Genomic DNA, 21594 nt, shown 5'->3' with positions numbered 1-21594 from the left:
TGTACTAAAAAAAATTACTGCTACTGCTGCTGCTGCTACTGCTAAGTCGCTTCAATCCTGTCCAACTCTGTGCGACCCCAGGGACGGCAGCCCACCCGGCTCCCCTGTCCCTGGGATTCTCCAGGCAAGAACACTGGAGTGGGTTGCCATTTCCTCCTCCAATGCATGAAAGTGAAAACTGAAAATGAAGTCGCTCAGTCGTGTCCAACTCTTAGCAACCCCATGGACTGCAGCCTACCAGGCTCCTCCGCCCATGGGATCTTCCAGGCAAGAGTATTGGAGTGGGGTGCCATTGCCTTCTCCATCTGTAAAGCAATTATGCTTTAAGTAAAAAAAAAAACATTAGAATGAGATCTAAAAAAAAAAAGCCAAAACAATATGCAACTTGTAACAGATTTATTGGTAACGATGATAGAATCCCGGGATGGTGCTCCTTTCTGGCTATTTCCTTAGTCTACTTTTTTAAAGGAATGGGGTAGTGTTTAGAAGCATGGACTCATTAAATTGCCAAGATCAGAATCCGGATCTGCTACCAACTAGCTGTGTGACATTAAGTTCCCTGTGAGCTTCACTTCTCTCACTTGAAAATGGGAAACATAGAGACTTCCCTGGTGGTCCGTTGGTTAAGACTCCGCACTGGCAACGTGAGGGGCCTAGGTTCAAAGGGGCCCAGTCAAGGAACTAGATCCCACACGCTGCACCTAAGAGTCTGCATGCCACAATGAAAAGATCCTGCATCCCGAGAACATCAAAGGTCCTGAGTGCTGCAACTAAGACCCATGGAGCTAAACAAGGAAAAAAAAAATTAATGGGAAAAATAACAGCATCTACATCACAAAGCTAGTGTGAGAATTACAGGTCAGTTCTCATTTGTACTTTTACTTTGATTGAGGTTTAATTTACATACAACAAAATTTACCTATTTTAAATTTATCATTCAATGATTTTTAGTAAATTTACAGAGTTGTCCATATATTACAATCTACTCACTCCCATCATTTCAAAATGATCCATGGTGCCCATCTGCAGTCCCCTTTTCTACCTCCAGTCCCACAATAAAAAATGAGCTAATATTTCTAAATCACTTAGGAGAGTACCTGTCATCTACCAAGAGATGTCTATTACATCAATAAGAAATGTCTGAACAGGAGGAAGAAATACAATGCAAACCATGAAACCAAATGTCTTATTTACTGGCATAATAAAAAATGAATTTGGGTTGCATTTTAACCAGAACAAACTTAATTCTTCATATAAAGATACTGCACTTTATTTCTAATTAGTATCTAATTTAGTTTTCCCTTATAAGCCTCTTTGAAAAGCACAGGCCTGGTTTCCATAGTAAATCTGGAGGCTTGAGCAATTAACTGAATCACTTTGAGAAGGGGAAAGAAAAAACATCTGTGTAACTCAGATGAAAAGCCAGCAAGAGTTTTCACTTGTGACTTCTCCCACTACTGTTACCTCACATCATGGTTATATGGGCTCCCCTGGTAGCTCAGCAGGTAAAGAATCCTCCTGCAATGCGGGAAACCTGGGTTCAGTCTCTCAGCTGGGAAGATCCCCTGGAGGAGCAAATGACAACCCACTCCAGCATTCTTGCCTGGAGAATCCCAGGGACAGAGGAGCCCCTTGGACTACAGTCCATGCGGTCCCAGAGAGTCAGACACGACGGAGCAACTCAGCAAAGCACATAGTTATATAGTGTTTCTTCAAAGCTCTCTAACATCCATTATCTCATTTTACACCTTCAACAACCCTGCAAGATAACTGCTTTCAATTTCTTCTTCCTCTATTTTTTTAATCCTAGCAATGATGCTTTGTACTGACAGGCAAGCATCTGAGTAAAACCAACAAGCACCTGACAACGGAAGCCAGCCAGCCAGCCTGCCTGGACATCTTCTGGCTTCACAAGACACCTCATTTCAATGGGTATTTGGATAAACAGACTCAATCATAATTTGGGCTAAAAATGACTGGATATTTTCATAAAAGTATGAAAAAACCCTGTTTTTAAACACAAAAATAACAGAGAAGGAGAATAAGGAACAAATTATTAACAGTCCAACTCTCTCATTTTAAGGCTGAGTCTCTGTGATTTCCTGAGGTCATACTAGGTCTTTCACCCAAGTTTCCTGACTGCTCACTGGGGGCTTTTCTACTGTACTAAGCTTCATCTGCCTAGTTATCTTTTGTGTATTTTCTTTGCAATGATACTGACTGAATTCTACCTTTTCATTTTTACCTTGAAACACTGAGTGAAAAATGGTATGGTATATAACACTGTTAGGGAAACTTCGGTAGCAGTATTTCCTTCAAGAAGTGGAAAATGTTTGCTTCAGTTGTAGAACCTGAGATTTTTTTAAAAAGGAAATTAAAACTGTATGACACAGGGATTCACGTAACAGTTTGGAATGACTTTCTCTCCCAAAGACTCAGAGAGAGAGACAAGCAAAAAGACACCAGGCTCTCAGTACCTGCAGACTTAACGAGTTTCGCTGTATTTACTCCTTAATCAAATACGATCTGGGTTAATCAATTCTGCTATTGTTTACTTCAGCTCTGGATCAACAGCTCTGTAGCAAATAAATAGGTGCCTACTTCTTTGTAGACAAGATGTGAGTGATGATCTAGGTATGTACTTAAGAAATAACGTGGGAGGCATTTTAGGCTGTGCTGCTCATTATATGTGCAAAAATGAGAAATCATAGAAAAGCAGCTATGTTATGTACAGGGGTTCCCTATGGCCTGATGTTTTCAACGATGCCAGTGGTGTGAGACTTGTTTCTAAATCAGAAGGAAAACAAAGCATCTGGGCCAACTGAAAGACACAGGTTTCATACATTGTTACAAGAGACAAAGAGCAAAGCTGAAGGCTGTAGCCCTCCCATGTTTTTTTGAAAGGTCCTGAATCTAGTAGCTCAGCATCCATCTGCTCAAGACATTTGTGTTTATTATAAGTCCATATCGCAAAGCCAGTTCTGCTTGCTTCCTCTTACACAACCTCTAAAGGACTGTCTGGTAATGAACATTCTCTCACTCTGACTTTTTATTAAGATTTGCTTTCAGAGAATAGCTTTCATTTATATAACCCTCTAGCTTCCTATTGAACTTGTTAATATTTCAACCTGTGTGAAATATGGCTTTGTCAAAATAGCATTTACCTCTGCAGACAGCTCAGCATGGGTAACCCCTGAAAAAAATCACTAAATGAAAAATAGTCATTCTAAACAAATATTATATATACTGTTTTATTCAGATTCATTATTTTCATTGAAGTACAGATAAAGGATACTGAATGTAAAATCACATAATTGTAATAGTTCTATGAGAATATTAATCTCCTTCATATTAAACTAAGAACTCACTATTAACTAAAATTGCCAGAATAATCCATGCATATTTGATCTTATATTCACATATGATGAAATGACTACAGAAACAGATATGCAAATGTATCGATGTATGTAAAATGATCTCCAGCTGTACTGGTGATTTAGGTTAAATAGTATTAATGTCTGTTTCAAATGAGTACCCTACCTACATTTTGCACTGACTGTGATGAAGTGTAAATAAACTTTCCAGGCTATTAAGATGCTGAAGCCTGGCCTGCATTATTCCTGCTCTGTTTCACAGAGCTGGCATGATTTGCCATTTTCAGGTTACTCCGAAGTGTTTTGACAGCCAGGCATTATGCACCCTAAAATAAAGGTTAAAGTTACGAAATGAAGTTCTTTAATACTGTATCTCAATGTTAGATTAATTAATAAATGACTAGATTTCCACATAAACACTGTGCTACACTCAATATCCTACCAACTATTACTCAGCGTAAATGAGACATCACTGGAAACTGTATGATGCTTACTATGTATTTAAAATAGCTTATATTATAAGAATACAAGTAAGGAATTTAGAGAAATTTCTTACTTTCCTTCCTCTCCTCAAAAATATCAGAGTAGAGTGGACAATACTCCAATAATTTTCCGTCTTTTTCTCAGGAGATAAGGAAAGGCAAGAGTCAGAGAAAACAGTGAGAGGGACACTCAGAGACACAGGTTGCATGCAGGGGTGGGGGGTGGTTTCCTGAAGTTAGCTGTTTAAGAATGAGGCCTATCCAATCTGTCTCTGGGCTGGAGTTAAACTTGGATCAGAACGTTTTTACTCGATAAACATGTTTATTCCCACATTTTTATTTTGTTCTCATAGAATTTTAGGGTTTCATTAAAAAATTAACAACTGGGTAATACAAGCACTGAGGAAAAAGCCTTTGTCCGTCCTCTACTAAACACAGAGGGCAGGTCAGCAGAATCTCAGTGATTAAGATTGATGGTGGTAGTTACCATAGCAGTTCCCAACCAGTTCCCAGTGCTGGGGAGACACTAGAAATTGTCATCTGAATTATTAGGATGTCCCAGAGACTCAGCAATAAACCCCATCCAAACTACCTCTTTAGTTTTTCCAAGTGCTATGAAAGTCATTTTAAAAGAGAAAACAAATCTATTTAACTTCCTTTAATGACTAACTCTACCTCTGAAACATATCTATTCGAAATAAGCACGTAATCTTTTCCTTAGGGTCGCACAAACGTTTCCTTAAGTATTTATTCCACTAAGACTTACACAGCAAAAAGAAGAAAGAAATAATATATAGCATATGTCTCAATTGCTGTTGGGGACTTCTGTTTACATTAGTAACTGAAGTGAGTATTGATAGGTTGTAAACATAAATACTGCTGCTGCTGCGTAGCTTCAGTCGTGTCCGACTCTCTGCGACCCCATAGACGGCAGCCCGCCAGGCTCCCCCGTCCCTGGGATTCTCCAGGCAAGAACACTGGAGTGGGTAACAAAAGTACAGACCTGACAGTTGTCTTCACTTGATGATTTCCTGCCTTCCCCTGGATCTAGCCCTTTCTCACGAGCTTCAGTAGAGACAAGCAACTGTTCTAGGATTAAACCGGAAACTGTGCACATCAGTCTAACCATGACCTTCTGGAAAACTTTTAAAAATGTATCACTTCCCATCAGGTTAATTTCAACTTTGAGTTGAGAAGCATTCAATAAATCATGGGTATCTTAAGGCTAACTCAAAAGGAAGCATCTAGGTTTTGCATGGCATGATTAAGACTGCCCTCTGTTGGAAGAGAAGAAAACAAGAGGAAATTGCAGTGCTATGGGAATTACCTTGCTATGATTCTTTGCCCCATGTTTCTAAAGTGAACCAAACACACTCTAGGAAGAACAACAGTAGCATCTTAGTCCTATATTACCATACTTTGCATTTTACCAAATAATATTTGAAAATTCATGTGTTAGGCTCTTCTATCCCTGGAATTCTCCAGGCAGGAATACTGGAGTGGGTTGCATTTCCTTCTCCAGGGGATCTTCCCGATCCAGAGTTTGAACCTGGCTCTCCCGCATTACCTACTGAGCCACCAGCAAAGCTCTAGCATGAGTGGCAACACTAATCAGTTACAGAATTGCCAGTTTTGGAATGGGCGACTAAGCAATGTTGCCTAGACGGAGGGGTGACAGGGAGGAAAGAGTGCATGGCTTTTGACTTTACGTCCAACTTTCTAAGGACCATGGGTATTTGTGCTTTTCCATGATTATAAAATACTGACTGTCAGGAAGAAAGATGCTAAAATTGGGTCAAATTAAATTTGTTTCAAAAATAAACCAAGGGGTAAGTTTCAACACGCCAACCCCCACCCCCGCCTTTTGGGACGCACTTCAGCTCCGTGGGGCTTTCCCAGAAGTCATTGCGTTTCCGGTCTCTCGAATCTCCGGTCCGGCACAGGGTGCCTTGAAGGCGCCATCTTCCCTTCCATGTGCCTTCGCTCTTCTCCGCAAAAGGAGGCTGGTGTCTCCTTCCAACCCCCCAACTGCACCCTCCTGTCCACCCCGAGCCGTCTTCGATCCATCCGCTTTTCCGCCGATCGCCCACTCAGTGCCCTGAGGCCGCTTCACAGGTCTGTACGAGAGTTTAAACTGTCATCCCGTCTGGGGCCCTTCCGCCATTTTTTGGTGGTGCCTGTCTCCACTGTTTCCCAACCCCAGTCAGGGAATCAAGATGAAGGCAGGGGACGTGGGTGAAGAAGACAGGGAAAGTGGGCAGAACTCTTCCGAAGGAGGTAAAATACAGATTAGCCTCTGTGATGTGTCTTCTGAAGATTTTAAAAAAACCTGGCAAACACTAAAAGAGCTCCATGACAGAGAGCCACGCGGACTGCAGGGGAAAGGAACCAGTTTGAGGAAAGAGCGATTGTCAGACGGGAGGTGGACAGGCTCCATATCCAGAATTAAAGAGTTTAGGGAGCAGCGGAGAGCCCTGAATGACCCTATCCATGACCTGAGAGGTCAATTAAACGCGGAAGTATGTGATCGCACTACATTAAACGAAACGGACAGAAATACGCTACAGCAAGAATCTTATGGTATCCAACAACAAAATCTGAAATTAACCAGTGAGCTCACAGCAGAAAGGAATAAACGAAGACAAGAAAACAAGCAGTTTTCGGCTAGGCTCAAGAAGAAAAAGCCACAGTTTCGTCGTTCTTTTTCTGATAGTGATGATGATTTCGTCCCTGGGTCTCAAGAGAGCGAGTCAGTTATTTCGATCAGGGACCCTCCGCCCGGACCTGAGAGGTATGTGGCTGTCAAACTGATAACGCAAATGAATACCAAACAGATGAAATCTAGAGGGAAAAAGAAACAGCCACACAGTTCTGAGCTTCAGTCTCAAGAGAGCGAGTCAGTTATTTCGATCAGGGACCCTCCGCCCGGACCTGAGAGGTATGTGGCAGTCAAACTGATAACGCAAATGAATACCAAACAGATGAAATCTAGAGGGAAAAAGAAACAGCCACACAGTTCTGAGCTTCAGGTTCCATTTTACAGTCAGGACGTCTTTGAGGTGCCAGAGAGCCCTCAGGAGAAGATTTCCTCTAACAGCAGTAAGACGATCACAATAAGCAGTGGCAGTCAGAAGTCGTCTAGCACTGTTCCTTCAGCGCCTACACTCGGCCCTCAAACAGTGGATGAATTTCAAGATGACTCCAGCCTTCCCGATGCCAGGCTTGGCCATCCACAAAGCAAATCCATTTTCACACAGAGGACCTCCCCACAGAGGATCTCCACACCAAAGCATGGAACTGAGATTGATTTCTCTTGGAGCCTTTCCATTATTTCTCCAGGAGAAGAGCTACCTACTGAAATATTATCTGAAACTTCAGAGGAAAGTATGATTGATTATACCAAAAGCATACTTTCTCCTACACAGAGAGATGAAAACACCACTTTACATCTATTTCCTTTAGACTCTACTTCAAGTGCTAATGTGAAAAGACCATCATTGGGTGTTTTTCCCGTTTCAATGAGAGAGAGCAATGGCCAGACACCTTGCAGTGAACAGTCCACAGCAAGCAAGAATACAAATGGAGCTACAGCTGCAGCCCATGATGCTGATAAGAAACAAGGTGAGACTCAGGCCTGCACTTCGGATCTTCAATAAAGAGAAAAGTCAAGTTACAGTTAGAAAAAGGGGGGAAGTAGCTATTGCTCCATCTCTCTCTTAGGGAGACTGCTTTGCCTTTCCAAGAGGACAGTCTTCCTGTCAATTCAGACTATTTAACATTTGTCTTCAGACTACGTCACTGATAATTCCTGACTTTGATTCTACTTCCCAGAATATAATATACAGACAATAAAAACTTGGGCAAATGACTAAGACTTTGAAACAGTGACTTATTGCCAGTTAATAAAATTCAGCTAGAAAGAAACTTAGTTTTCAGAATCCTTCTCCCTCTACTTCTATATAAAAGTGTAGAGGTCTATCATCTTTTTGGTGAAATTAAGCTGCTAGTGTCTGTGAGTCAGTGTGTGCCATGCTGAGTTGGTTTACTTGTGTCCTAGTTTTTGCAACACTATGGACTGTAGCCTGCCAGGCTCCTCTGTCTGTGGGATTCTCTAGAAGAATATGGCAGTGCGTTCTCATGCCCTCTCCTGGGGATCTTCCCATCCATAGAGTCTCTTAGACTCTTGCATTGGCAAGCGAGTTCTTTATTACTAGTGCCACTTGGAATCAATAAGAAGGCTTAAGAAAAAGAAAGCCAAGGGAACACCTAAAAGGCCTGGACTGTAAGAGTTCAACCCTGTAATACTTGTGAAATACTTGACTTGAAAAGGTAACTACAACACTTGAGAAAAATTCAGAAGCAGCTATTTTTCAGAATAAAATGAATATGACTTTACAGATACCACAGAGCATGACTTAAATTAGAAAAGAGAAGATGTGACACAGACTGTATGCTAGTTATTAAAATTTGCTTTTAAAAATCAAAAAGCGAGAGCAGAAGGAAAAACCTCATTAACAAAGACTAACTATTTAGCAAGCGAGGGCAACATTTACAAGAGCAGGAGACCTTTTCAAGAAACGGAGCAGTTATGGTTTTTTCCGTGACAAAATGCAGCCAGTTGCTTGTCACTGGTTATCACAGTGTGTATGTGTGCATATGTGTGCAAGTGTGTACACATGTATACTGAATGGAGGAGGGGAGAACTAGTCAGCAATGCATGTCCCTCTTCTTCCTCTCTTCTGTCCTCCCCCTACCACCCTCCTTACTTTCCCTGGGCCGTGGTGGTATTCAACTCCTTTTTTCTTTACAGTTTTTTTTTTTCCCCATGTGTCCTTGGGCATGTAGAAAAAACAAAGTTATTGAGTGAATCCATGTGCCATAAAACTCACCCTTTAAAATGGAGTACAACACAGTAGTTTATATGGTATATTTTAAACCTTGTAAAACCATCACCACAGTTTTAGAATATTTTCATCACCCTTTAAAAAAGCCCATACATAATAAGAGCTGTCACTTTCTGCATTCCCACCTTTTAGCTTTGTGGGGAGACAAAACAGTCCACTGTGGTTGTGGTTGTTAATTTGATTCAATATCTCTTGGAGTGAAATACCACCAGGGTTGAATATTATCTCCCTTTACATATTTCTTTCCCAAAACATGGAAGCTTAAAACCTAGTATCAATAATCTTTGACTTTTACTCTAAATAATACATTCTAAGTAGTTGAAGGTTGTAGTTATTGAAAACTGTTTTATTAATGTACTTTAGAATTCATATCTAGTTTTCATGTGTTTCAATCTCTCTGGCAAGTTAACTATCAACTTATTTTATGTTTTTACATCCTGCATTATTACAAAAATATTTAAAATAATATGTACTAAAAACAAAATGGAAAAGAAGTAAAATTTACTGTATTATTTGACTTTTACTGTAAATCATACATTCTATGTACTTAATTCTATTTAAAACTTTTATTAATGTACTTTAGAATTAGTTATTCATATCTAACATTTGATGTGTTTCAATCTCTAGCAAGATAACTGTCAACTTATTTTATGTTTTTATATCCTGCATTATTAGAAAAAAAGTTTACTATTTACTAAAAACTAAATAGAAAATAAGTAAAATTTACCTACTGTTTTATGCTGATCAAAACCCAGGTGCTTTCATGTTCTTCATGCTGTTTGCTTTTCTTTAAGTATTTATTTATTATTTAGCTTCATGGGGGTCTTAGATGCAGCATGTGGGATCTGTTTCCCTGTCCAGAGACTGAACCCAGGACCTCTGCATTGCCAGTGCAGAGTCTTAGCCACAGGGAAGTTCCCAGGGATTTTGCTTGTTTGTTTTGTTTTCCCGGCGGGGTGTGTGTGTGTGTGTGTGTGTGTGTGTGTGTGTGTGTGTGTGTTTGTGTGTTGCTTTTTTTTTTTTTTTTTGCAAAAGTAGAAAAAAGAAAGGATTATGTAAACAAGTGTGGTACTGGGAATGAGTTAACCTTCTGATTGTACTTCCAGAGGACATACAGTTTATGAAAACCCTTTGCTTGTATTCTATCATATATAGTAAAGAGGAAATGGTAAATTGTAAATAATATGATTATACATCAAGGTAAAGAGAACAGAGTCTGGAAAAGAACCTGACACCATACAAAACTGTATAATGGTCCTGTGAAGACAGCAACAGCATTCCTTACTCTCAAAGAACCCTTCCTGTCTTTTTGTTTGCTTTGCGTAAATCCTGGGTCAAATAAAACCTACAATGTTAAATATGACTTTTGGATATTGTTATTTTCTTCTGTTTACCTTGGTCATTTAATGTATTCTGTGCCCTGCTATGAAAAAATATTTTAGCACTTCTGAAAGTATTGCCTGACTTTAGAAACTAATTTTTTTGTCTTTTAAAAAAGTCCTGTTAATAAAGAGAAATTTTGATAACCTTCTTTCTTTTTACAAACCCTTGTGTCGAGGACTGATGTTCAACTGATCGGAGCGAGAGAGCTGCTCTGCTACATGCAAAACCCCAACCCAGAAGCAGGTCATCTATGAATAGTTTAGTACCAGGTTCCCCCAGGTTCCCCACAATTGAGTGGTGCAGTGTTGGGCGAGGGGGCTGCTGCCTTTCTGGTCGTGCTCGTGTTCCAGGATGAAGAGTTCTCTGTACTGGACCCGGTCCCAACACGCAGAGGGGCGTGCCACGCCATGTGCCAAAGGACCTAGGCAGTGGCCCCATGGTAGGGATGGTCGGGGACTGGCTATCTGAGGCCAACCGAGGCATTGCCAGAAACTAATTTTTAAATAAAATTATTTCAAAGGCTCAAATCTGTATGCTGGAAATAAATTTAAGTTAAAATATAGGAACATTCTAAGGTCAAAGTCTACCAGCTACTATCCCCATGCCCAACAAAAATCAGCGAGAGAGGAATGCTAAAACTTCAATCCTTGACCCCTCCCTTCCCAGATCTAGCCTACGTAGTTTGCCCACTCCACCGATTAGCCATGCAGTCACTTAGATGCAGTCAATCATAAAGGAACTCAATCAGGAATAGTCACTGGAAGGACTGACGCTAAAGCTCAAACTCCAGTACTCTGGCCATCTAATGCAAAGAACTGACTCATTGGAAAAGCCCCTGATGCTGGGCAAGGTTGAAGGCAGGAGGAGAAGGGGACGTCAGAGGATGAGGTGGTTGGATGGCATCACCGAATCAATGGACATGAGCGTGAGCAAGCTCCAGGAGATGATGATTGACAGGGAAGCCTGGCGTGCTGCAGTCCCTTGGGTGGCAAGGAGTCAGACACAACTGAGCGAATGAACAACAACACTTAGTTGGGAAACCACCTCTCAGATCTACTCTTCCCCCATCCTCACCTGCAGTGTTCTGTTCAGGTCCTTATCGCCTCGCTCTTAGAGGTCACGTCTGTGCCCGTGTGCTGTGTGCTAACTCGCTTCAGTCCTGTCTGACTCTGCAACCCACTGGATTACAGCCCACCAGGCTTCTCTGTCCATGTGGATTGTCAGGTGAGGGTATTGGAGTGGGTTGGCACACACTCCTTCAGGGGATCTTTCTGACCCAGGGATTGAACCCTCTTCTCCTGCGTCTCTTGCTCTGGCAGGCAGGTTCTTTACCACTAGCGACATCTGGAAAGCCCTTGGGTACCCATAGCACTTGACCCATTTCCTCTACTGTAGCAAATAATAAAAGAGGTTTGTGGGCATGTCCATTTCTCCCACTGGATTCAGGTTTCTCTAGGCCAGAGATGGTTCAGGGTGATTCCAGGATTTCCACCTAGAAGGAGCTTAGGGCCAGCAATCTGAGTGGAAGGGACAACAACCAGGGGCTTCTGGGTTTATTTGTGATGTCTGGAGGGAATACACCATGTGGCACCACAGAGAATATACAGATGGATGTAGCCTGATCAGTCTGGGTTTAATTGACTCATAGGTTCTTTGCTCTTCAGCAAGTGCTTTTCTTCTAGAAATCTTGTGGGGGTGCACTCAAGGTAGTGCTGTTTACACAAGAGGCCTGTGATGGGATCCTCTGAATTTAACCTAAGGCAGAGTAGCAAGGTTCTGGGTGAGTCTCCATCAACGTCCTAAAACCCATTGACCTCTACGTCTTCACACTTCTAGCGCAAGATCCCATTCTAATTTCGAATGATTACGATCAATGCTGTCTCTAATAATCAGGCTTAATTCAAAAGCTTGTGCTCTCTCTCGTTCAGTCACAGGAGCTGGCAGAAGCATGCATATGTCGGGAAGAGTCAAGGAAATCACGAGTCATATGTGAGCCATCCATCTCCTTCCTTTACATCTTAATCATCAACCTCTTTCAGTGCTTTCCTTGCAACACCTCTCTTAATTATCCTGATCATGCTCAGGTGCTCTGCTGGGTCTCGTGAGGCAGGCAGACATACAGCAGTTAGGCCCGAGCCTGGACAGAAGGCGTGCATGACCCATCTTTCTAGGGGCCACCTCCAATTCTAGATTCCTGTGGAGCTTTGCACTCTGGTGAGTCCCCCCTCCCTCCAGCCAGGTCTCCCTGTTGACTTCTCCTCCAGTGTCATTTCCCTCCCTCTGCACCCCAACTCAGCTTCAAGGGCAAATGAAGCCCTTCTGCCTTGACTGCTTTGGCCAATGCACCCTCCTGCCAAACCGGACTCCTCCCTGAGCCCACAGGGGCACCACCACCATTACTTCTGGGCCTCTGCTCCTGCTCGCCTCCCAAAATGGGAATAACTTCTCCTCCACCAACTCAAATGTCACCCACCCTAAAAGTCTAGCTCAAATTTCAGTTCTTCCTCAGAATTCCCAGCCCTCAGTTTCCCCTCTTCTGAATGCCTATGGTACTTATTGTTTGGACTACACAGTGGGCAGTTATAAAGCAAGTCTCCAATACATGATCATTTGCTTTTTACCAATGGCCTGTACATACTTGGGTGAATGCCCACCAGTCCTGCCCTGCTGCTCTGGGAGACGCCCAGCTCCCCTCTCAGCCAAGGACTCCCCTCCTTTCTGCAGGGAGAGGCAATGAATGCAGTGGTTAGGGGCATGGTCTCTGGAAGCGACTGCTGGGGCCAGCAGCCTAGTTCCCTCCTGCAGTCTACCACCAACGAGACTCTGGGCCTTGCCGTGCCTCAGTTTCCTCCTGTACAAAACAAGAATGGTAACAGCACCAACAGGAGAGGTTCTGTGGAAAGATGAAATAGGTCAAGTGGAAAACTTAGAACACTGCCCGAAATAGAGTAAACACTATAGAAGTGCTAGTTGTTATTAAGAATGCCACAGTGTGGGCTTACCAACCTAAACAGACTAAACCTAAGCTGGTAACCTAATCATTTTTCTAAACACTCAAAACATTAGAGCTGGAGGAGCCCTTGAAACTCATGGGGTTCAGTCTCCTCTCACAGAGAACACTGTTGCACACGGAAGGGAAATGACCAGTCCTGAAGTCCCACAGCTGGGTAAGCTCAGACCATTATAAGAGTCAGGTCCCCTGTTTTGTTTTGCATTTTTCCCCCCAAATATCTTAATGCAATTGTATCAACATTTCCAAAGGGAAAAAGTGTCTGTATTTCTAAGTAACCAAGTCACCAATGAACCTCTGTGACAAACCTGGTGAGTTGGGGATTGCCAGTATTAGCTAGGGTCAGCTGTTTGTTGTTCCAGGGGTGAGGTGTGTGGGAGAGGGAGTCTGGAGGACGGAGGGGGCTGGACTGGCACTGTGAAAATCAGGGGACTAAGGAGATGGGTGGCTTCCCTGCTGGCTCAGCGGTAAAGAACCCACCTGCAATACAATGCAATGCAGGAGATGCCGGTTTGATCCCTGGGTCAGGAAGATCCCCTGGAGAAGGATATGGCAACCCACCCCAATATTCTTGCCTGGGAAATCCCATGGTCAGAGGGGCCTGGAGGGCTACAGTCCATGGGGTCGAAGAAGAGTCGGACGCGACTGAGTCACTAAATGACAACAACCAAGGGGATGGGTGACCCCCTCCCTTCTCTGGACTCTAGCTGCCCCATGATTATGGAAATCAGATCCCCCCAAGTGAACTAGGAGCATGGGGGGCACAACGATTACACAATATACTCTAAAGCTCTAAGCCAATGCACAAGACCTGGCTCAGTACTGAAGAAGGCAGGCACTTGAATGAATGACTGACAAACTACAAACTTCCCTCAAGTCTCTACTCAAACGCTGCCTTTTCAGTGGCAGTCTACCTAGTCCACCCTATTTACAATGGCAACCCCCTGGACTGCTTGGTTTCTCTCCATAGTGCTTACTGCCCTCTAACATACCTCATACTTTACTACCCCGCCCCCCCTTACTCTGACTCTAGCAATAGCATGCCAGCTCCAAAGGGCAAGCACTTGATCTGTTTTGCTCACCACTGTATTCTCTGCCCCTAGAACACTGCCTGGCACAGGGCACGCAGAGTGGGCATAGGTTTTGTTGACTGAATCAATAGAGGGTATCCGAGTTTCCTAATCAACCTTTCAACTTGGCTTTCAAAGCCCAAAGCATTGGCTGAAAAAGCAATAAACAAATTGTGGGTGTCTGTGTCAACGGGACACTAAAACCTATCAACTTTGGAGCTACTATCATCCAAGAAAACGTCCAGAAGGTCGCTCAGGCCAAAATCTGTCCCTCAGGAATTCATTAGTGCCCCGCCCCCCAAGTTTTCACAGTAATGCTGGTTGATTAATTTAAATGGTTGCACCAGGTGAGGAGTATATGGGAACTCGCCTCTTTGCAACTTTTCTGTAAATCGAAAGTTATTCCAAAATATAAAGGTTACTAGAGAAAAAGGCATCCACGCGGATGGTGCTCCGGATTTGCCATGGATTTCTTGTACGCCAGAGGAGACCCGTCCTTTGCTACAGGGAGGGACTAGGCGCTTCAGAGGTTCCCTTCGACTGCCGCCACCTCGCGGGACCCGCCGCGCAAGGAGCCTGGGCGCGTCACCCGCACTCCCGGACCTTGGTCGCCGTCCCCGCGGGCTCCCGGCCCCTCATCCCCTCTCCGGGCCACGGGCGACACTCCCGCCCCCGACCCCGCGAACTCCTTTCGGGCCCCAGGCCGTGGCGCCAGGCTCCTCGGCGCTGCCCGACGGCCAAGGGAAGTGCGGCGACAAGTCGTCGTCCTCCGGCCCCGCCGCCCCGCCGCCCCGGCCGCTCGGGATCCCGGAAAGCCCGGTCGCCCCGGGTCCCCCAAGCTCGAGCCGGGCGCGGGAGGCGCCTGCCGTCGCGGCCGCGGGATGTCCCGAAGAGGGCCCTCGACCCCGACTCCCGCCGCGACCCTCGGCCCCAGGCGCCCCGGCGGGCCTCTCGGCCGCGATTCCCGCTGCCCCGGCCGCGGGACCGAACTCACCCGCGGGCGCAGCCACGCCGCCGCGGCCGGCGTAGAGCAGCAGCGCCCACAGCCCGCAGAGCCGCGCCGGCCGCTCCATGTAGCCCTCGCTCGGAGCCCGGCCGGGCTGCAGCCGCCGCAGTCTCCGCCTCTTTCGCTCCCTCTCCCACTTCCCGGCTCCGCCGCCCTGGAGGCTGGCGTGGGGGCCGGCGCAGACGGGAAGGGCCGTCCCGCCCACCGGCCGCAGGTAACCCCGGGGCCAGCGCCGGCGGAGGTTCCGGGCGCCCGCGGCTCCAGCAGGGGCTTCCGAGGGGCGACACCTGGCCCCGCGGCAGCCGAGCCTCCGTCGCGCCCCGGGAGTTCGATCGCCGCCCAGGCAGAGCAGCCCCGACCCCGGCGCCGCCGGGCTCGGTGCGAACGGTGTGCAGCCGCGAGGAACCGTGGACATGCCCTGCCGAGCACCGGAGCAGGGCCGGGCGGCCTCCAGGAAGAAGCCTTGAGCTGGCCTTCTGGAGTCTGAGCTTGCAGTCGCTGGCCTCTGGGCCCTTGTTTCCTAAAACTCTGACTCCAGGGTTAGAAATCCCAGGCCTGACTTCACAAGGTGCACTTGGAAGACCAAAGAGGGCACTTAGTGGGAGCTTGCTTTGTGAACGCGACGGAAGGTATATTTGAAAGCTGGTGATACATAATGCTAAGTTGAACATAGAAAGAAAGAAAAAAGCTACATTTTAAATACGAGAGACAGTGCCATACTGGGCTTCCCTGGTGGCTCAGTTGGTAAGAATCCCTCTGGAATGCAGGAGGCCCAGGTTCCATCCCTGGGTGGGAAGATCCTCTGGAGGAGGGCATGCAACCCACTCCTGTATGCTTGCCTGGACACTCCCATGGACAGAGAAGCCTGGCGGGCTACAATTCATGGGGTCGCAAAGAGTCAGGCAGGACAGAGCCTCTGAGCTCAACAGAGTACCGTACTATGTCCTTGGATTTTTCCAAACTCACAGCCAACTTTCTACACACTTCTTTTCCATAGATACCTATTGGGAGATGGAAGGTGAGCTGGAAATGTAGGCACTGAATACGTTGAAAGTGGGTGATTGTGAGGATTAAGGATGATGAGGATGGAGGAAGAACACTTTAGTTTTCCTGTGGCTGCTGTAACAAATTATCACAAATTTAGTGGCTTTAAACCACCCATTTTACTTTATTCATATTAGAATTCTGTAGGTCAGAAGTCTCACTGGACTAAAATCAAGCTGTAGGCAGACCTGTGTTCCCTTCTGGAGGTTTTGAGGGTGAGTCCATTTCCCTGCCTTTCTGCTACATGCCTTGACTGGTTCCTGCACCACTCAGACCTCTGCTTCCCTTGTCACATCTCTTTCTCTGACTCTGACCCTCCTGCCTTCCTTTTTCATTTGTAGGAATCCTTGTGATTTGATTGGACCCAGCAGCTATGGAGAAGCTAGCGGTTGGGGTAGGGGAATGGCAGGTACAAACTCCTGGGTGTTAGGTAGGTGGCAAGGAGGTATTCTACAACACAAGGAATATAGCCAACATTTTGTAAGAACTGTAAATGGAGTGTAATCTTTTAAAATTTGTGTACAAAATGTTTTTAGTGTAAAAGGGAAAAAATATATAGGACCTACTAGATAATCCGTGATCATCTTCCTATCTCAAAATTGTTGATTTCTATTAATATAAAGCTACTGTATAGCACAGGAAACTCTACTCAATACTCTGTAGTGACCTATATGGGAATAGACTCTTAAAAAGGGTGGATATACGTATATGTATAACTGACTCACTTTGCTGTACAGTAGAAACTAAAACAACATTGTAAATCACCTATATGTCAATAAAAGTTAGTTTTTGAAAATCATTGATATAATCATACCTGCAAAGTCACTTTTGCCATAGAAGGTAACAAACATATGCACAGTTGTCTGGGATAAGGTCATGGAACCATTGGGAGGGGATTATTTTGTCATTGTGTGCTAGGTGCTTAGTTGTATTCAAGTCTGTGACCTCTTGGACTGTATCCAGCCAGCCAGACTCCTCTATCTATGGAATTTTCCAGGCAAGAATACTGGAGAGGGTTCCCATTTTCTTCTCCAGGGGATCTTCCTGACCCAGGGATCAGACCCCTTGCTATTCTTTGGAAGTCTGCATTTAAATGGGCAAATCTTTCCTTTTCTCCTTTGCCTTTAGCTTCTCTTCTTTTCTCGGCTATTCTTCTCTCAGCTTTTCTCTCCTTTTCTCAGGGATTCTGTGCCTCATTGATCGGAGACGGCAGTGGCAACCCACTCCAGTACTCTTGCCTGGAGAATCCCAGGGAAAGGGGAGCCTGGTGGGCTGCCATCTATGGGGTCGCACAGAGTTGGACACAACTGAAGCGACTTAGCAGCAGCAGCAGCTGTGCCTCATTGTTAGTCCAGGGCTAGACAGCATATTAAAAAGCAGTGACATTGCTTCGCCAACAAAGGTACTTCTAGTCAAAGCTTCAGTTTTTCCAGTAGTCATGTATGGGTGTGAGAAGTGGACTATAAAGAAAGCTGGGTGCCTAAGAATTGATGCCTTTGACCTGTGGTGTTGGAGAAGACTCTTGAGAGTCCCTTGAACTGCAAGGAGATCCAACCAGTCCAACCTAAAGGAAATCAGTCCTGAATATTCATTGTAAGGACTGATGTTGCATCTGAAACTCCAGTGCTTTGGCCACCTGATGTGAAGAACTGACTCTTTTGAAAAGACCCTGATGCTGGGAATGATTGAAGGTGGGAGGAGAAGGGGACGAGAGAGGAAGAGATGGTTATATGGCATCACTGATTCAATGGTCATGAGTTTGGGTAGGCTCCAGGAGTTGGTGATGGACAGGGAAGTCTGGTATGCTGCAGTCCATCGGTCGCAAAGAGTCGGAGCGACTGAACTGAACTGAACTTAGAGGTCACTTTGCTTATCAGGCTGTTGGACATTTGCTTCAGCAAGCAAGGAATGGAAGTCTCACTATTCACGTGGAAAGCACCAGGCTTGGGCAAGTGTGGGGGACCAGCAACACCTATCTTGATTTAGTTCCCCAGTGAAATGACACCATATCGCCCACAGCTCCTTACCTGGATTGCTCTTTCTGACTCTCTGCTACTTAAAGCAGCATGACTGCAGCTAGACCACGTTGTGCGTTGCATTCCTGGGGCTGGGCCGTGGCCTTGGGCTCTCTGGACCAGCCTCCCCACTTCTAAGTCACAGAAGCCAAGGCCAGCACTTAACTCCTCTGCATCCTCACTTCCCAGGATGGTACCAAGCCTTGCAGATTTGATTCGGTTTGCTTCATGACACAGTGCATAGCTGATAGTTGTAAATGTTCCATGAGTGTTTGAGGAACAATTCTCCAATTATGGAGGCCAGTGTTCTGTGTGTTTGCATTATATCAAGTTTGTGGGTTGTGTTGGTCAAATCCATGCACTTGCTGAGTTTTTTCTGTTCTTTATGAACCCACAGTCACTGAGACATGTTACAATCTCCCACTTTGATACTCTGATGGTGGATCTATCAAGCTCTCCTTACAATTGTGTTCCTTTTTGCTTTACAAAGATGTATTTTTGAAGCTATTTCATCAGAGGCATGCAAATCTAGAACTGTTATAGCTTCATAGTGAACCATCGAGGGCTTCCCCAATAGCTTAGTGATAAAGAATCTGCCTGCCAATGCAGCAGACACGGGTTCGACCCCTGGGTGGGAAGATCCCTGGAGGAGGGCATGGCAACTCACTCCAGTATTCTTGTCTGGAGAATCCCATGGACAGAGGAGCCTGGTGAGCTACAGTCCAAAGGGTCACAAACAACTGGATATGACTGATGGATTGAGCACATAGAGAACCGAGTTATTAATCACTACGAAGTAGGTTTCAGTAATCTGTGAATGTTATTGGCCTCAGGTTCTGTTTTGGCTAATATTAGTGTAACTTCATAAGCTTTCTTTTGGTTAGTAGTGTGTACCTTGTACCTTTCCACACATCCTTACTCGCCTGTCTCTGCTATGTTTGAGATGTGCTCTTGGAAACAGCATAGAGTGCAAATCACTTTGTTTTCTATCCTATAGGCAATCATTGTCTTCTAACTGTAGAGGTTAGCTCTAGTATGTTTCAACTTATTTCTACCATCTGGTTTTGTGCTTTTTGTTCGTCCCATTTTTTCTGTTTCTTTTTCTCACCTCCTCTTTCGATTTCTTTAAATGTTGTGTGTGTGGCTGGGGCTCTAGTATGTTTCAATTTATTTCTACCATCTGGTTTTGTGCTTTTTGTTCGTCCCATTTTTTCTGTTTCTTTTTATCACCTCCTCTTTCGATTTCTTTAAATGTTGTGTGTGTGGCTGGGGGGCTCTTCATTGCAAGAGCATGTTTTATTTTTTTGTAAAATATGCATACCACAGGGTTTGTTGTCAGTATTGAATGAGATGAACAAAGTGACATGAAATGCTTATCCAGTGCCTAACACAGAGTAAGCCCTCCTAAATGGGAACTGTTATTAGAAGTCCGAGTACTCTTTCATCTTTAGTGTTCCCTTGTATCTTGCGGTTCCGCTTCTGTTCTCCTTTCTGCTGACAATATCCCATTTGTTTTAGTTAAATTTATTTATTTTAATTGGAGGCTAATTACTTTACAATATTGTATTGGTTTTGTCATACATCAACATGAATCCACCACGGGTGTACACGTGTTCCTCATCCTGAATCACCTCCCTCCTCCCCCCCAACCCCGTACCATCCTTCTGGGTCATCCCAGTGCACCAGCACCAAGCATCCTGTATCATGCATCGAACCTGGACTGGTGATTCATTTCATATATGATATTTTACATGTTTCAATGCCATTCTCCCAAATCATCCCACCCTCGCCCTCTCCCACAGAGTCCAAAAGACTGTTCTATACATCTGTGTCTCTTTTGCTGTCTCGCATACAGGGTTATCGTTATCATCTTTCTAAATTCCATATATATGCGTTAGTATACTGTATTGGTATTTTTCTTTCTGGCTTACTTCACTCTGTATAATCAGATCCAGTTTCATCCACCTCATTAGAACTGATTCAAAAGTTTCCTTTTTAATGGCTGAGTAATACTCCATTGTGTATATGTACCACCGCTTTCTTATCCATTCATCTGCTGATGGACATCTAGGTTGCTTCCATGTCCTGGCTATTATAAACAGTGCTGCGATGAACACTGGGGTACACATGTCTCTTTCAATTCTGGTTTCCTCAGTGTGTGTGCCCAGCAGTGGGATTGCTGGGTCATAAGGCAGTTCTGTTTCCAGTTTTTAAAGAATCTCCACACTGTTCTCCATAGTGGCTGTAATGGTTTGCATTCCCACCAACACTGTAAGAAGGTTCCCTAGGAAAAGATCATTTTAAAAGACATGTAGTTACTTCTAATCATCCTATCCTTGGCAACATAGAAAAAAGAAACAATCAGAAATAAAAAATGTTTCTTACAGGTTTCCAGTTGCCATGAGGAAGTGGGGTGGGGGAGGGAAGTATTGGGAGTTTGGGATTAGCAAATGCAAACTATTATATATACCATGAATACATAACAAGGTCCTACTGCATAGCACAAAAAGCCATTTTCAGCATCCCATAATAAACTGTGTGGTAAAGAATATGAAAAAATATATGTGTGTGTGTATACTGAATCACTTTACTATACAGCAGAAATTAACACAACATTGGAAATCAATCACATTTCAATAATATTTTAAAAAATCTAAAATACTTCTTAAATTCCAGCAAATGAATAAAATCAAAATGGGATTGGCTTTCCCCTTTCTTTACAAGGGAGGCATGACATCAAAGAGTGATTTGCCTAATGTCTCTTGCTCCCACCAGGACAAGGTGACTGTCATGCTACAGACGGGGTGAACTCCAGGGATGTTTGGCCACTGGTCCGCTTTCCAGGGAAGAATGCTGCTGCTGTACAATGAAGCACTGAAACTGTAGACAGGACAGAGGACTAGAAACTGAGAAGCAATGCCTCAGCTGTCTTGGGCAGATTACCTGAGTTCTAGAGAGAGTTCCAGAAAAACATCTATTTCTGCTTTATTGACTATGCCAAAGCCTTTTCTGTGTGAATCACAATAAACTGTGGAAAAATTTTGAAAGAGATGGGAATACCAGACCACCTGACCTGCCTCTTGAGAAATCTGTATGCAGGTCAGGAAGCAACAGTTAGAACTGGACATGGAACAACAGACTGGTCCAAATAGGAAAAGGAGTACGTCAAGGCTGTATATTGTCACCCTGCTTATTTAACTTATACGCAGAGTACATCATGAGAAGCGCTGGACTGGAAGAAGCACAAGCTGGAATCAAGAGTGTCGGGAGAAATATAAATATGCGGATGACACCACCCTTATAGCA

The 21594-nt window shown here is 44.4% G+C and overlaps 1 protein-coding gene across 1 annotated transcript in view; it reads right to left on the bottom strand.

Moving 5' to 3' along the window:
• The window catches only part of LOC138071583 (dedicator of cytokinesis protein 11-like), a 41504-nt gene extending 35686 nt beyond the window's left edge, over positions 1 to 5818 (bottom strand). The window contains 1 exon segment of the mRNA XM_068963098.1: positions 5766 to 5818. Coding sequence (XP_068819199.1) covers positions 5766 to 5818 — 53 coding nt within the window.
• Between the last annotated feature and the right edge of the window lie 15776 nt (positions 5819 to 21594).

Source organism: Capricornis sumatraensis, chromosome X (assembly GCF_032405125.1).
Source record: "Capricornis sumatraensis isolate serow.1 chromosome X, serow.2, whole genome shotgun sequence".
NCBI lineage: Eukaryota > Metazoa > Chordata > Mammalia > Artiodactyla > Bovidae > Capricornis > Capricornis sumatraensis.
Note: the sequence above shows the minus strand (reverse complement) of the source record. Positions and strands in the feature narration are given on the sequence as shown.